A 15,932-nucleotide genomic window follows, 5' to 3' on the forward strand; every position below is an offset into this window, starting at 1 on the left:
AAGGAAGAAGGGACATGGTGCAGCCGAGATTGTAGGGCCTTGGTGTGCAGGAGGCAGCACAGCGCCGGGACTGAAGCAGCCAGAGGAGCTGAGCCTCTGCATCAGCACGTGGAAGGCAGGTGTGGTCTGGGGCACAGCATCACCTGGGCTCACCCAAGGAGGCCAAGGAGCCAGGCCAGAGCCTCGCAGGCCAGGACTCACGCTCACCCCTTCCAATGCGGTCCCGCTCGTGGGCCATGTTTCCCGCCTGTCGTGATCAGGTGGGCCCACAGCTCAGAACGCTGGGGGATGTGAGCGGGAAGGTACAGGCCGCAGACTGTTCTCCTCTTTGCTCAGCGAGCCAAATGCCCATTTTCAGGGCGGGAAAAAAGTTATTAGGATAAAAATTACCCCACCATACTCCAGTATACAGGAAAAATGTAACGCCCGCATTTTCTGATTTTTACATGTATATATGTATATAAAAATCTTATTTCAGATACGTGTCTTACTTGAGATTTGAAATTCTCCTGATCTCTTTCAGTACAAAGCTACCTGTCTTCTGTAGGTTTAAGTAGGATCTACTTAAGTGTCTCTGGGCCCTTCCCTCTGGCCCGAGTCCTGAGTGTAGCGAACAGTGAGGCACCGCATGAGCGCCCCCCAAACCCCCCCTGGCCGGCCTCTGGCCTCGCCCGGCTGCCAGGTGTCCGTGGGCAGCTAGGACAAGGAGCCAGGCTGGGAGTCGCCGTCCAGCCTTGTCCCCGTGCCTGCGGTTGCCGGCGAGAGGCAGGAGCGAAGGGCGCTAGCCCCAGGGCTCCGCCGCGCCAGGTGCGTGGCCGGGGTCGGTGAAGAGCAGCCGCAGGAAGCCCTCTCCCTGCCAGCGCGGAGTCGGGGTCAGCGAAGGCCCCCGAGGAGATGCCTCGTGCGCTGGACCTCGGAGGGTGAGCCGTGAAACCTGGCGGAGGGGCGGGCACAGGCTTTGCGGCCCCGGGGCCAGCGCGCGGAGGCAAGGGGAGCCCTTGGAGGCGGCCCGAGAGCAGGCGAGGCCGGACGCCGGGCAGCAGGGTCTGCAGGCCCCCGTGGGGCCCAGGCGGGCAGACGCTCCGCTCCGCGGGCGTGTGGTCACAGCGGGAAAGCGGGCAGGGCAGTGGTCAGTGAGGCGAGTGGCCGGGTCCCCAGGACGCTGATTCCAAGAAGCCCGCGGGCTTGCTGCAGTTCAGGCTTTAGAGGGAGTAGCCACTGAAGGGCTCACGTAAGACGTGGTGGCGTCAGAGTGCAGTCCTGAGAGTTTATTCCTCCTGCCTTGGAGAGCGTGGTCCGGGGGGCTCAGAAGTGCAGCCAGGGACTAGTGAGGGAGCTACGCCTGGTTTTGCAAGTGGGAGGAGTGTCCGCTCAGCGGGGGAAGGAGGTGGCGGCAGAGACAGAGGCCGGGCAGCCACAGCAGCACGTTTACTTGTGGACCAGTGTGGCGTCGCTGGGACAGACACCCCTGCAGGCAGCCGGGCCCCAGCGCGTCCGCCGCTGCAGGGCTGCCAGCTTCCGGTGCGCCTGCCGGGCCCCGGCGTGTCCGCCGCTGCAGGGCTGCCAGCTTCCGGTGCGCCTGCCGGGCCCCGGCGCGTCCGCCGCTGCAGGGCTGCCAGCTTCCGGTGCATCTTGGGCGCTGATGTGTATTCGTTGAATGGCAGCTTTCACCTTGGCTGTTGAACGGGGTGTGTGTAGTGAGTGGAAGAGAGAAATATCAGTGTATCCCGGGTCTGTCTTCAGCAGCTGGGCGTGTGGGCGTGTTTACTGAAGGTGGAGCTCCTGAAAAGGAGCACGTTTTGGCAGGGAGAGAATCGAGAGCTCAGTTTTGAGCGTGTTAGATTTGAGAGCTGGGTGGATGCCTGTTGAGCTGGGCAAGTGAGCACGTTATCGCATGCATCGCCGGATACCCGAGTGTGGAACTCGGAGGGAGGGTCAGAGGCATAGGGTGCTCTAAGGGGGTAAGAGCAAGCTCTAGTAACCAGATGGCGTGCCGTTTTCAGGCATGAAAAAGTGTGTCAATGTCTGTTCTTACAATGAGACACGACTCCAGCAGTTCACCTGTGGACTCCATGGCTTTTTCTCCAGCAGAGCTGTAGTCTCTCTGGTGCTCACAAAGGAATGTTGAGCAGGAGTGAACAAGTCCTGTGATGGGCCCACGTTGCTGAAACGGCGCTCTGTGCCTGATGCCCGGCTAGGGCTGTGCCGGCCCTCATGACAGCGCAGGTGGCCTCGGGAGAGTCCAAGGCCGTGCGGCGAGCGCGGGCAGCCGGGGTGCTCGCAGAGCTCTGCGTCCTCCGTGGTGGGCGCCCGGAGCAGAGCGCTTCCCGCCACACGCTCAGTGTGCCCGCACCTCGAGTCTCGGGGAGAGGAGCCTGTGGGGCGTTTCCAGCTGGTCCCTGAGGATCACACAGTGCCGTCACCTGTCATTTTGTTCCTGTTAGACACAGAAGAGCCCGCGGCCGCCGTGTTGAATTTTACCCCCGTCACCCTTGCTTGCGTCTGTGTGATTTGGTCTTTTCCGTGAGCTCCTGCGGCCTTTGTGTTCGGCTCCGTTCTTCTTTACTTCTTCCTAATTAGCATGTGGCCTCGCGGCCGTGAGCCTGGGCAGGGTTCTGATGTCAGCCCGCCGACGCCCCTTCCAGGCTGCGGCTGTTTTATGGGATCCAGATGCCTTGGAACCGTCGTGCGCTGTCCACTCTGTGAAACCCTGCTTTGGGGACGTTTGGGGCGCTACTTCTCACTCAGCTGAGGGCCGGCACGGTGCTTCCTGTTTAATTTGGATTTTTTAAATAGCAACCGTTCCCTCCTTTTCATTTTTCTAGCTCTTTTTAAAGTTTAATAAAGTACAAAGTAAATGAAACTCTGAGCTTGCCCGGTTACGTAAGAGTCCGAGTGTTGCATCGGTCTGGCTGCGGTTGCTCAGTGCCGTCCGGGTTGTGGCGTCCAGCTCAGCTTCGTGGTGGCGAGCCCTGAGAGGCCAGCTGTGTGCCGCTGTTACCACCGGGGGAAGTAGACAGTTGTGTTTCAGCTGGAGAAGCTGGTGCCCGAGAGGCCAAAATGTGGCTCTCTGTTGTCGGGAGAGCAGAGTCTGTGGTGAGTCTTTTCGGGGCCGTGGTGGACGCGGATGTTCTCTTTAGAGGCTGCTTTCCCTCCAGGGTAACGTGCTTCAACCTGTCCGGGGTTCACTCGCCCGTGCAGCAGCCGTGTAAGGGAGCTCGTGATTACACACCCAGATATTTACTGCTGTGTAGCTGAGCACTATGGATTCCTGAGGTTCGTGAAGCTCTAAGGCTTCTGTGTACTTTTTATACAAGAAAAACCATTAATCTACTCCTGCCGGTTGTAGTATAGTGAAAGTTGCTTGAAACAGTGGAAGCTGCTGCTGTAGAATTTGCCCAGGACATGCAGGAATCTCCACAGTGCAACTTCTTCTGGGCCGCTTTAGGTGCTTTTTACTGCAGGCTTTCTCCAAAACCTGGTTTTTCTAAAAGTGAGCATAAAAGTGACAATTTGAAAGGTACTTAGGATATTTTACTATTTTATTTAAAAATGAATGGTTAATTGAATCTTAGTTTGTGCTTTGACTATATACGGTTTACAAGGTTTTAAATCTTAGCTTAAAACACAAAATAAAATTCCTGTGCCTTAAAAAGGAGAGGCTAAAAGCACTGTTTATTGATCATACTGCCTTTTCACCACTTACAAAGCGAGTGTGAACTACAGTTTAGTCCTTTAAGGAATTTGAGACCTTCACCCTTGTGTTCCTTAGTGACCTTATTGGGACCAGGTGGGAAAGACCTAGTCAAAGAAATGAGTTGGGAAATTCTCAGTTCCCTTTTAAGATCAATTCCAAAGTACCAGGTGACTGCAATTTCTCCCGTGGACATGCCGGGAATAACTTTCCGTTAAGTTGTGCGAAACGACCGAGTGCCCTGCATGGCTGTTGGCTTATGAATTTGGAAACAATGTTTTCTATTTCTGTCCTAATAGTAAATTATATAAAAGAACAATGTTTTACCTATACATTTACAGTAGTGGCCTACGTGCAAAGTTCTTGGGTCCACTGAAATAACTGAATTCAATTACAGTATTAAAATAATGTAAAGCAGAGCCCTCTTTTCACGTGGTGGTTGGTACACGTAGAGAACGACGGTATTTGTAGGGTCCCCGGGTGGAGGGATTGGCTGTGGAGCAGTCCAGTCTGGCGAGGCCCAGACAGCCCCGGGGCACCTGCCTGAGCCGTGCAGGAACCGACGGGTCACCTTCCTTGTCTCACTCTTGAGCCACAGACGCTCTGAGGCTCCTGGGGAAGCTGCCCCTTCGCCCTGGAGAACCCTCCTCGCGCCCTGGAGAACGCTCCTTGCACCCTGGGTCGTGCGCCCACGCTTCCGGGCTCCAAGGCCTCCTGCAGCCCATCTGTAGGGCCCAGTTCAGAATCAGTGCGGTTTGCTTCCTTTACTTTACGGAGAGTGAAAAGATAGATGACACAGTGTTGTTTGTTTGTGCTTTATGCAAACGGTAGAAGATGGGCAGAGCTGACCCTGGAGCGTGCGTCTCTGGCAGAAAGGGCACTTACCACGCCAGTGCCGTCCAGGCTGCTAGGGTGGAGAGTGTCTCAGGTATGAGTTTGAAAACTGATTGTTTCAGAACTAAGGTAATGGCTACCAAAAAGAGAGAGCCTGACAATGTTTTAAAAACTCTAGTCTGAATTTTAGTAGTTTATGAATCAGAACTCTTGTCTGCCTAGAACTAAAGCAGCTCCGAACACTGAGGAAGGGGCGGGTGGGCAGAGCATTGTACTGAATCTGCCTGATGAGTTTTAAATACTCCTGGCTCTCAGGTCAGCCCAGCCCACTGATTGTTTGAAAGCCTTTCGCGAGGGTGCAGGCTGTTTCCACGCCGGGAACAATAGGCTGAACCCATGCCGCTGTGGCTGGCCAGTCTGTCTTCCTCCTGCTGCTGCCTTTTTTTTTTTTTTCGGCGGGGCGGGGGATTGTGTTTTAATGATGTTTTTATGCTGTAACTCATATCACACTCCCACACTCACTCAGACATGGCAGCTGGAATGTTTGAAGCGGGGTTCCTTCTGATTGAGTCTCTCTGAGCGGGAGGTGAGAGCACCTGTGCTTCAGTCTTTCCCAAGGTGCCTTAGAAGATTTAGAGCAAACAAGATATTTAGGAGCAGCCTTTTCTAAACTTGTAGCCGGTTCTCATCGGATACATCAGGCAGCTGACTGACAGGTGCGTGTTTCTTTAGTTCTGGGGAAAGCGCAGTGCGGCTTCTGCTGTCTGTCGTTCTGTTTGGGCATCATTTTTGTCAGCTGACCGCCGTTCTCTCGTGTACCTATTCTGCAGGTAAATTCCAGGTGTGGTGTTGCTTCACCCCCTTCAACCTCTGCCCTTTCCTTCTCTCCTCCTCCCCTCAGACTCCTTCTCCTCAAGCCTCCTTCTCTCCCTTTTAAGGGAAAGGAAACAGCTCCAGGATGCACTTTAAGGTTAAATACTGAGACCACACAGGAGTGACCTTTGTTATTTCACTTTAACTGCTTTTTTCAGGACTGAGGATCTAGCCCTCTGCCTTCTTTTGTGCCCCTGGCTAGTGTGTGTGGTCCCCATTCTCTAACCTCCCGAAAATTACGTTAAAGGCCACAAATGCCAAACAGCTCGAGTGCTGTACTGCGTGTTACCCTCATCAGTGCCTCTGGAAGGGAAAGTGTGGTTTTGATTTTTTTAAATGGACTTTTAATATTTAATTCCAAAGTTGTGTCTGGTGAAATCCGTAATTCCTGATGCCTTTGGAACACATCACTGCTTCCCAGAAGGCAGTTTTTAAAAAGGAATTTGATTTGTCAGGTGAGGAATGGGTAGTTCCAAATGGTTATGCTTATTCTGTTCATTTTAATTTTACAAATAACATGGACCAAAAATACAATAATATCTTTTCAAATGCCGGTTTAGACAACTTTAGGCAAGTAATTCTTAAAATACTTTATATATTTACTTATTATACTGTGGTTCTCTTCTCATCGTTGGAAATCAGGGTGTGTAATGTTAGCGTATATATTGTGTTGCAGTTAGACCTTGTTTTTACACAGTTATCTGCATGATTATAGATTATTGCTAGTATCTTTGGTTACTAATAACATAGATATGCCATGAAAAGCTTATAGTTTTAGAGCAGTGATGTCCAATAGAATAGAATACGTGGGCCGTGTAGGTAATTCAGAATCTTCTATTAGCTACATGTAAAAAAATAAAAGAATCTGGAATTAACTTTAATAGTGTGTCTTCTTTTATGTAGTTATGATTTCAACGTGTAGCCGTGTCGGTCGTTAGTGAGACAGTTTAGATTCTTCTTCTGCGCACTCAGTCTTTGAAGTTGGGGCGCTTTGCACTGAGCTACACATTTCGGTCTGGACGAGCCGCATCCCAGCGCCCAGCAGCCCCTGGACCTCGTGGCTGCCGCGCCAGACGCGCCTAACGTACCTTCACCAGCGAGCGTCTGGAAAGCTCTCTGCGTATATTCCTCTTGTTGGCCTTTGGTCAGTGCTTAGGCCCCTCATCTTTACGTTCTTCTAATGACAGATGTGATGCCTTGATACGTAGCAGCAAAAAGGTATAACTTGTGGACTCCGTTTTCATTTCTTAATTAGAAAAGTAGAATTACCGTAAAATGAATTTTAATTTTGGGCGTATGTAAATAAAAGAGGAACTTAATAGAATATGTCGAGTAAGTTTTTTTAAAGTTCAGTCTTACTGGGCTAGTGTGTGCATTATTGTGTAGAAATGAGACATAAGTGGTTTAATATTTCTGGAATTAATAAATTTTGCTTTATTCATTTTTTTTATCATAGTCTATAACGTTTTTATTTTTATTCAGATGAAATGGGGTGGGAGGCAGAGTGCTCTGTAATGTTAAGGAACGATTACGTCTTTTCCAAGAGCTGACCTGTTCCCAGTACAGATGGTAGTGGGTAGGGACCCACACAGCTCACCAGCTCCCCGTCTCCCCAGTCACGGGGGCCGTTCCAGCCAGGGCTGCTCTGGCCAGAGTGAGGCCTTGGATCACCTCAGCGTTGCTCAAAGATTGCGGTCTTTGGGTGGAAAGTAACTAAACTATCCATGGCGATTTTATAGAGAGAGAGAGGGGGAGAGAGAGAGAGAGAGTGTAAGAAATTCCGTAGAGTTCTTTCATCTCCAGGTGGTATATTCATCTTTGATTTTGTTTTTCTAAAGTAGTTACCGGTGGAACTGTAATTTATCTTTACAGCAGTTGCATTTACAGATTTTTATGGCCAGTTTATAGTCATGAGCTACCCACGAAGTACAGATAAGATTCAGATAAGGAGAGATGGGAGAGATCCAGCCTGGAAAGAGGGAAGGGCCTCCCCATAGAGACAGGCAGTCTGCAGAAAGGGACACGCTGACAGACGTGTAGGCAGAGTGCTCTGTTAAGTAAGGAATATTCACTAGGTAAATAGTGCGAGGTTGAGACCACATTTGGAAGATTCAAATGCCAACCAAAGTTTGGATACCTGTTAGAGCAGCGGTCCCCAACCTTTTTGGCACCAGGGACCGGTTTCGTGGCAGACAGTTTTTCCACGGACTGGGGGGGTGGCCCAGGCGGTGATGTGAGCGGTGGGGGTGGATCAGAGCAATGGGGGGATCCGGAGCGGATTATGAAGCTTCCCTCGCTCGCCCGCAGCTCACCTCCTGCTGTGCGGCCCGGCTGTTGGGGACCCCTGTCTTCGAATATTACTTATGTATCTCCCTACCCCCAAGAGTCTTTTTAAAAGATCATCTTTTATCATGGTGCTTTGTTGATGACTTTTAACTAAAGTCAGTTTTTATGACGAACCTTCAGTAGAGCTTTTAGATGCTCGTGGTCTTCTGAATTGAGGTCTCTAATAATCATGACCTCTCGTTTCTTCCTTGTGACAAGGAAGCATAAATTGAACTTACTTGGAACTAAAAGGAGCGGCTGTGACTTAGAATTTAGGTAACTTCCCGTCATGCGAGGCAGTAAGTCCAGCAGTTCTTCAGCGCCGTGCCTTCCTCGTCACCTGCTGCCTGACAGCGGTGGGTCCGAGTGTCTCAGAAATGCTTGAGGTTTCTAACTTTTTACACCAGTAGCTCCGCAGTGCTGTGTTGCCAGCTCCCAGATAACGCACATATCAGCTGCTTCTTAGCCTGCCAACGTATTCATTCAGTAAGATTCTGGATTTCCCCAGAGAGGGTTTTTAAAATAAGGAGTTGACCCCGTTGTTGTAGCCTGACTGCAGGGATTTTGGGAAGCGGCCCTGGCAGGGAGCTAGGGGAGGAGCCGCCTGTAACCGTCTGAGGGAACACAGGAAATCCCATGGGAACATGAGCCAGCGAGAGGTCGCATCCTGCCTGGCCTTGGCAGGGTGAGCGGGCCGGCAGGTGGGCCTAGGGGTCCAGTGATGAAAGGACTTTGGCAGAGCCGTTGCATCCGAAAGTCGTTGTGTGGTGAGAACACCATAAATAAAAGCAAGGACCTGGCAGCCGGGGGTGGGAGGGGGGATGTGCAGGGCAGTCAGGTGGGCGTGGTGTGCTTGAACTTGAACTTGGGCGCCCGCTGACAGATAGCTGGTGGCCTGTCGGGTCAGGAGAGCTTTGTTGGAGGCGTGCGCTTCCGGAAGGGGAATTTTGTGAGGCAGGTTGGGTAGAGGGGGCCAGCGGGCGAGTCATAAGGAGGGTTTTCCTCATTTTGCCAGAATTTTTCTGAAATTTATAATGTAAACTAATGCTTGTTTAAAGATGTGACTTCAATAAAAAAAATTTTTAAATGATGCTGTTAAATATCTATTACAGGATCGGTTACTTGAATACTTAGAACTTAGACTTATTAAATTTCGTATTGCATGTAACGCGGAATAAATTATCTGTTTAAAAACATGAGGCTTTGGGGTTGTTTCCGTGCTACTTGCAGCTCATGTGGAGTCTGCTGAATTCAAGCCTGCGTATTAGTTGTCTAAAATACAGGGCGGTCGTGAGATCCTAGAGCCCGGTAGTTACCCGCAGGCGTGTGATTACTGGTCTAAAGGAAGAGGTTGAAGACAGGAAGTAATAATGTAGTGAAGCTACAGTTTATCGTGGACGTGCAGCCGGGGCACCTTCCTGGAGGGAAAGCTGTGACTAACAGAGGCCCTGACGGGTATGCAGCGAAAAGCGCGTTTGCGAGTTCTTGGTTTATCCAGAGGAAGCAGAACAGCATTTTCATGGTTTTCTTGTACTTTCTATTTTGTGACTTTAAAAAGATTAAAGTTTTCTTATCACTTTAATTTGTCCAAATAAATGAGATTTTTTTCTTTATTAATAATAATCTTTCATACCAGAAATGGGGAGGAGGGCTTGATTTATTGTTTTAAAATATCCAAATATGTATTTGGTATTTTGTTTACATCAGTTACTAAAAATACTGTCTTACTGGTATTACTGCTAGAGATTTCTTTTGTCAAAGGTAGTAGTGATTGACTATCTTATTAAAAGTACAATTTTTATTATCTAAATTACAAGGACAGTATTGCATTCCCAAAAAATAATGCTTGTGAAAATGTAGTGTGTCCACTCACACTAAAAACTGGGATTTTGAAGTCTAATAGTCAGTCAAATAGAGAGCAGAAGAAAAAAGTAACTATGCGTTTAGAACCTTTCCCCCAAACGCTGGCCTTGTTACAAGGAAATAATCACGCAGCGTTTGCAGAAAAAGAGAAAGAGGGATTTTCAGTACCCCGGTCAGAAATATTATCTGACATCCGCAAAGAAAACTACTCTAGAATATGAGCTCCTTTGGGGGTGGGGACGTGGGGAGGTGTCTGTTTTGTTCATTCACGTACCCAGAGAGCTTAGGGTGGTACAGGCATTCAGTGACTATTTGCGGAATGAATGCAGCTGTTATTCAAACAGCCCAATTAGGTAATTAATCATAGATTACATCGAAGTATAGAATGTTATTTGAAGGAGTCATTTAATTAGGTAATATAGGAGGGGTGCCCACTTTAACAGATGGGGCAGGGGGGCTGCCCTGGAAGTAGTGTCCCACGGATCATCTTAGGCCTCAGGTTCAAGGCAACCATATTGGCACAAGGGAAGTCAGATGAGAGCTGTATTTACTGCTTCTTTGCTAAGCGATAGGCTAAAATTCAGAAAGTTCCCGTTTATTGAGTGACTATATATACACACATGTACACACACGTGTGTGTGTGAAATTTCAAATGTACGCAGAAAAGTACAGTATTTCCCCAGTATCCCAGTAATTTTTTACGTGAGGCAGCAGGGCCAGCTGAGTCCTCGGGGCATGTGGTTGGGTGTCTGGACCGGGCAGGAGACGTGTAATGAGGCAGCGTGGTGGATGTCGACGTATAGACAGACAGAAACGGAGAGGGGTCTTGAGGGGAACAGTCGGGAAACCTCAGCCAGAGGGTCAGGAGCTGCTGAGGAGAAAACGGGTTTTACTTACCGTGTGTAGAGCTTTTGTAGAATCAGCTCCCAGATAATGTAACCCCAGGAAACCTGGAGTGGAGCTGTTGTGTTGAGGCCGTGTGTATGGTCTTCAGAAAGAGGTAAGTGGTAGGTGCTCTTAGGCTCACAAAGCGGCACCTCTGCTGGGTTTTCCCTGAGGCGGGAGGTTGGGCAGACTGCCCTCTTTCACCCTGTTCTGTCAACTAAAGGGAAAACTAAGTTTTCAAGTGGAAATTTGGGAGTTCCAGAGTGTTGTAGAAAATGGGTGTCAATTAAGTCATTGGTTGAACTATCTTTATACCTTTCTGTGATACCTTATGTTTTTGCTTTTGTGATACAATATTTCATAAGTACTGAGGTTCGAGCTGAGAAACACGTTCTCAGTTGTAGAATATTGGTAGTGACATCCAAATGACGTCTCATACGTATGAATGCTTCCTTTGGTGGCCCTAATAAATTACCTGAAATTCAGATGTTACGTTGGAGTTGTAACGTCCAAATAGAACACTGGCGATTCTGTAAGGCAATTGTATCTATTTCTTCCATCCGCCTCACAGAGGTTCCTCGCCCGTCCGTGATGTAGCGTGCAGTGAGGCTAGTGCACGCGCGCGTGCTGCGCGGGCTGGTGCTTGTAGTTCAGGACTTCCTTAGGGTTACAATGCGTGATCCTTAAATTGCAGCAGTGTAGAGTATTTTCTGCATAATTGTCTCTCCCTAAGTCCCTCTTCTTGTTTGCCACAAGAAGGTTTTCCTTGTTTTAGATTTTAAACTTTACGGGTGTAAGGGGAGGTGGGTAAGCTTTGGAACGCAGAAACCCTCTGGTGAGCTGCTCTTGTATCGAGGTGAGCAGCAGTGCTTGCTGCGAGCGTGGCCCACGTACACTTGTACCGCCAGGACTCACCTCTGCCTGCAGGACTGCAGGTCGGTCGTGGTCACCTCGCCAGCTGGCTGGTGATTGACTGATTTTTCAGAAGTAGTTTTTCTTAATTTGGAAAGACAAAGTGGGTGCATTTCCTGTTAGTTTCTTTATATTTACCGGAGTGTTGATTCTATTAATATAGTTTTCGCAATTCTAATTTTCATGTAAAAACAATAGCTGAGACTTTACTTACAGTCATCTGTATGCATGTTTTATTTTTACGTTTCTTACTGTGTATTTTCAGTACGGTGTTTTCCACCTTGTTTTTGTTTAGGGTGCTGGTCAAGACAAACTTGGAATCTACGTCAAGTCTGTTGTAAAAGGAGGTGCTGCTGACGTGGTGGGTATGACTCTTAAAGCGGCCAGCTCTCAGTGCGCCGTGTGTTTAACAGACGACATGCGATGTTCCGGCTGTTTTAGTCTGTGGAAAACCCAAGTCTGAGCGTACTTACCGTTGGCTTCCTCTCCCCCCTTCTCCCTCTGCTGTCCCCCCCTCCTCTCCTGTCCGCATGCCTTCCGGGTGTGTCCAGGACGGGCGGCTGGCTGCAGGTGACCAGCTCCTCAGCGTGGATGGACGGAGTCTGGTAGGACTCTCTCAAGAAAGGTATCGTTTCTTTATCTGTTTAAAGCTTAAGAAGAGCACTTTTTAGGGATATTTCATATTAAATTTTGGAATTGGAAGACGAAAAACCATGCTAAAAACTATGCCCTTCCTCTCTAAGTGTAAAAGTCTTAGTGTACATGAAAATTATGTATTTTAGTCTGAATACGTTTCTTTGACTCTTAGCACTTGCTGAAGTTTCTGGAAGTCATCTACTGTTCTTATTGATAGTCAGAGGGAGGGAGTCTGTCAGAACTTGACTCAGGCTGGCGGGTGAGGCCGGCGGGCGTGCTGGCCTCGCCCTGACCGCAAGCTGCCGTGGGGACAGGACGGGTGCCTGAATCACTTCTCTTACAGCCGTGATGCTCTCTTCCCAGGGCGGCAGAACTGATGACAAGGACAAGCTCCGTGGTGACGCTGGAAGTAGCAAAGCAAGGAGCCATTTATCACGGTCTCGCTACCCTGCTCAATCAGCCGTCGCCCATGATGCAGAGAAGTAAGGACTGTGGGTCGCCGCCGCCCCCATTGACTGCTGCCAGTCGTAGCTCATGCTTACTGATCACCTGCCGTGTGCCAGGCTTTTTCCAGTCGTGGCCTCGTCTAATACTCACAGACCCTGTGGAATAGGCCCTGTTGTCGTTACTACCCCGGTTTTAAAGAAAGACGCGAGGCTGAGCGCGGTGCCCAGGATTACTAGATCATGGGCTGCGGGGGCCAGTCGCGCTATGGTGGTGGTAGTTTATTAGGGCCCCCCCCCCGGCAAGAGCCACTGACAACGTGCACACGCCTGGTGACCGCAGGGGACCCCGCACGTTCCACATGCCAGCGGCACTCGGGGCACTTGGTCGGTAGTAAGTGGAGGAATGACTTTTCATCTTTGACAGACAAACACACGCGGGATATAAAGCCTTCAAAGAACAAGTAGAATCCTCTCCCGAAGGAATGTTTACACGCGTGTGTACGAATAGTTGTTTCAGTCTTGCATGCTCTGAGATAGGGCATGACTGTTATGTAGAGAGTTCACTTTAACTAAAAAGCTCAGTTTTTGAATGAATAATTCGTTGGTGGGAACCGTGGTTTTGTAGTACATCAAAAACCTCAGAATAAAATCAGTATAAATGTGGGGCTTTGTAAAGAATTAGCTGAGAAACCAGGGGAAAACCATGGTGATGCCCATCGTCTGTGAAATCCCCACATACTTCGTGCGTCCGTGGCTGGCTGTGTACATCCCCAGAGCCGGTGCCCGGGCGAGCCCGGAGCCCATGCCTGGTAGCGACTGCAGCCGAAGCACTGAGAGCCTGGCAGACAGACACAGGCCTCCACACGGCACCGTGGTTGTGCTTTTTTCATGACATGGTGCTTAACATATGGTTGTCTGATGCCTTAGTTTATAGTCATTTGAAAGAAGCAGACTAGGTGATGAGTTTAGGACCAACGGGGGAAACTGTTGGAATAAATAATAGGTCAGGGCCGTGGAGTGAGAGGACAGGAAAGCTAGAAAGTAAAGAGTGAGTAATCACAGCAGTGACCCAGCGGTTCCCGATGAGGACAGCAACCCTGGGTGACTAAAGGAATTAATACACGTTTTAAAAACTGAGGGAAGCGAGTTGATGTTTCAGCCAGAAGAGTCACTTTAACAGTAATCCTGTTGCCTAAGCAGGTAGGCTAGTGAGAAAATGAGCTTTGAAGGAGTAGTTTCTCTCGTCAGTGACCCTTAAATGTTGCTTCCTTTGAAAACTGCCTAGAGATTCTTCAGAAAGATTTTACTTTTATAGAAAAATCCCCTCATTTCTTCTGGTAAAAACAGATTCTTACTCGTGGAGTTTTCAGTATTTGTAGCTTCACCTTTCCTTTAAGACTAAACGGTGTTTCAGATAAGATCTTGAACAAAGGAACAGATCTTGAAGGTGTTTTGATTTCAGTTTCAGATCGTCGTGGATCAGGTAAACCCCGACCAAAGAGTGAGGGTTTTGAGCTCTATAACAATTCAGCTCAAAACGGGTCCCCGGAGAGCCCTCAGATGCCTTGGGCAGAATACAGCGAACCAAAGAAGCTGCCTGGCGACGACAGGCTGATGAAAAACAGGGCTGACCACCGCTCCAGCCCCAACGTCGCAAGTAAGAGGAGCCTCGCGGCCCTTCTCCCGTCGAGACGCGCGCCCCGCCACGTGCCCGCTCACAGCCAGAGGGAGGAGGGCGCCCCGGCTTTGCTGCGCATTAAAAGAACATTATTACCTGCGTAGATTAGCCAGCTGGGATGTGTTTTTCATGAAAGATGCTACAGCTAAGGTGCTAACAGGAAGTAAAAACTAGTCCGGGAACTTCGATTCCTGGATGCTCCGGGCAGGTACACTGATGAGGGGGGAGCACAGGTTGCTGGATGCCCCGTGGGGCAGCAGACAGTCTTCATGGTGTTAAAGGGTTGTCAGCAGGAAGCAGCAGCTTCCTGGGAGGAGACATGCCCCAGATACCAGGTTCGCAGATACAGCTTCGTGGCTCCGGGCTCTTGATGATTCAGGAGGCGGGAGTGGGCGAGGTGAGCCCTCACCTCCACGCGCCTTGTTTCTGTGTCTGTGCTCTCGACACGTCGCTGGCGGCGTGCAGGTGCCCGGCGCGAGGTTACTGCCTGTAAAGAGCTCTCGCGATGTTACGTCGGGCTTGTTTATTTAACATTAGCTTTCTTTCCTGTTTTCCACCAACAGATGAGCCCCCTAGTCCCGGCGGGAAAGGCGCCTATACCTCTGGGACAGCGGCCAAGATAACGTCCGTCTCCACTGGAAACCTCTGCGCTGAGGTCTGAGACGTGAGCACACAGATGCTCCGACAGCAGACCCTTGGGTTCCCCCAGGGGGCCTGAGTTATCTAGGAAAATATTCTCACGGTTTCTGGTTCCTGAGTGTTTGGGTTTTGAATTTTTAATATAATGGGTAAATGAGCTTTCAGTTAGTAAGTCGGGGCAAAATAAAATGTTTTTAATTATTCTCAGTCCAGGATCCAACACTTTAAATTTTAACACCGTTCGTAAAATACACGGACCCTGCTTTAAAAGCGGGCCTTGGAAATTGGATCGGTCCGCGGTGCGGACTGCGGAAAGCTCAGCTGCCTTCCCTCTGCCCGTCTGCAGGAGCAGACCCCTCCTCCCCGAGCCGAGGCCTACCCCATCCCGACGCAGACCTACACCAGGGAGTACTTCACCTTCCCGGCCTCCAAGTCTCAGGACCGCACGGCTCCTCCTCAGGACCAGTGGCCCCGTTACGAGGAGAAGCCCCACATGCACACGGACAGCAGCCACTCCAGTACTGCAGTCCAGGTGAGCGGGGCGGGGTCCCGACACGTCCTTGGCCCTCGAGGGGACCAGCTTGCGGGAAAACGGAGGGATTTCCGGGGCACAGCTGCCATTTTCTGCAGAGCAGCACTGCTGGTCCTCTCTTTGTTTCTCTCGGGTTTCGTGGTCACCTGAGGAAAAGAGGGCATAGGAGAGAATACTGCGCGTGAAAGGTGGTTCTCTGCTCTCTTGCTGAAGGCTTCACTAGGGCCTGTAGGCGAGGCTCACTGATCCTGGAGTGGGGCGGGGGGAAGCAGGAGGCGTCCCCGGCACTCGGCGCGCACCGGCGGCTGTTCCAAGCCCCGGGAAGGCTGAGACGGCCGTGGTCCCGCCCGTGAAGCTGAAGCTGAAGCTGGGGTGGGACGCTCACCTGGACCGTAATCACGTGAGCTGGGTTCTGAGCTGGGGGTACGAGGCCCGAGGAGGGTCGCCTCGGCAGGGGCAGCGTGAGCGAGGCCGGGAGGAGCCCCGTCTGACGGGCCGGGCACGAGTCGCCTGGCGGTTCTGTTCGCCCTGAGGCAGACCTCCTTCCATGCGTCGAGGCACGGGGGTTGGACAGCGCCAGGGACCTGCATGCCTACGGCCTGTGAGTGCTGTTTG

The 15,932-nt window shown here is 50.3% G+C and overlaps 1 protein-coding gene across 12 annotated transcripts in view; it reads left to right on the plus strand.

Annotated features, from left to right (window-relative positions):
* The window catches only part of AFDN (afadin, adherens junction formation factor), a 138,853-nt gene that overhangs the window by 102,726 nt on the left and 20,195 nt on the right, over positions 1 to 15,932 (plus strand). For all 12 annotated transcript variants that reach the window (XM_033836593.2, XM_033836597.2, XM_033836595.2 and 9 more), the window contains 6 exons: positions 11,682 to 11,747; positions 11,938 to 12,011; positions 12,386 to 12,504; positions 13,931 to 14,125; positions 14,710 to 14,801; positions 15,132 to 15,317. In XM_033836593.2, coding sequence (XP_033692484.1) covers positions 11,682 to 11,747; positions 11,938 to 12,011; positions 12,386 to 12,504; positions 13,931 to 14,125; positions 14,710 to 14,801; positions 15,132 to 15,317 — 732 coding nt within the window. The remainder of the gene's footprint in view (positions 1 to 11,681; positions 11,748 to 11,937; positions 12,012 to 12,385; positions 12,505 to 13,930; positions 14,126 to 14,709; positions 14,802 to 15,131; positions 15,318 to 15,932) is intronic.

The sequence above is a fragment of the Tursiops truncatus genome, chromosome 12 (assembly GCF_011762595.2).
Source record: "Tursiops truncatus isolate mTurTru1 chromosome 12, mTurTru1.mat.Y, whole genome shotgun sequence".
NCBI classification, from domain to species: domain Eukaryota; kingdom Metazoa; phylum Chordata; class Mammalia; order Artiodactyla; family Delphinidae; genus Tursiops; species Tursiops truncatus.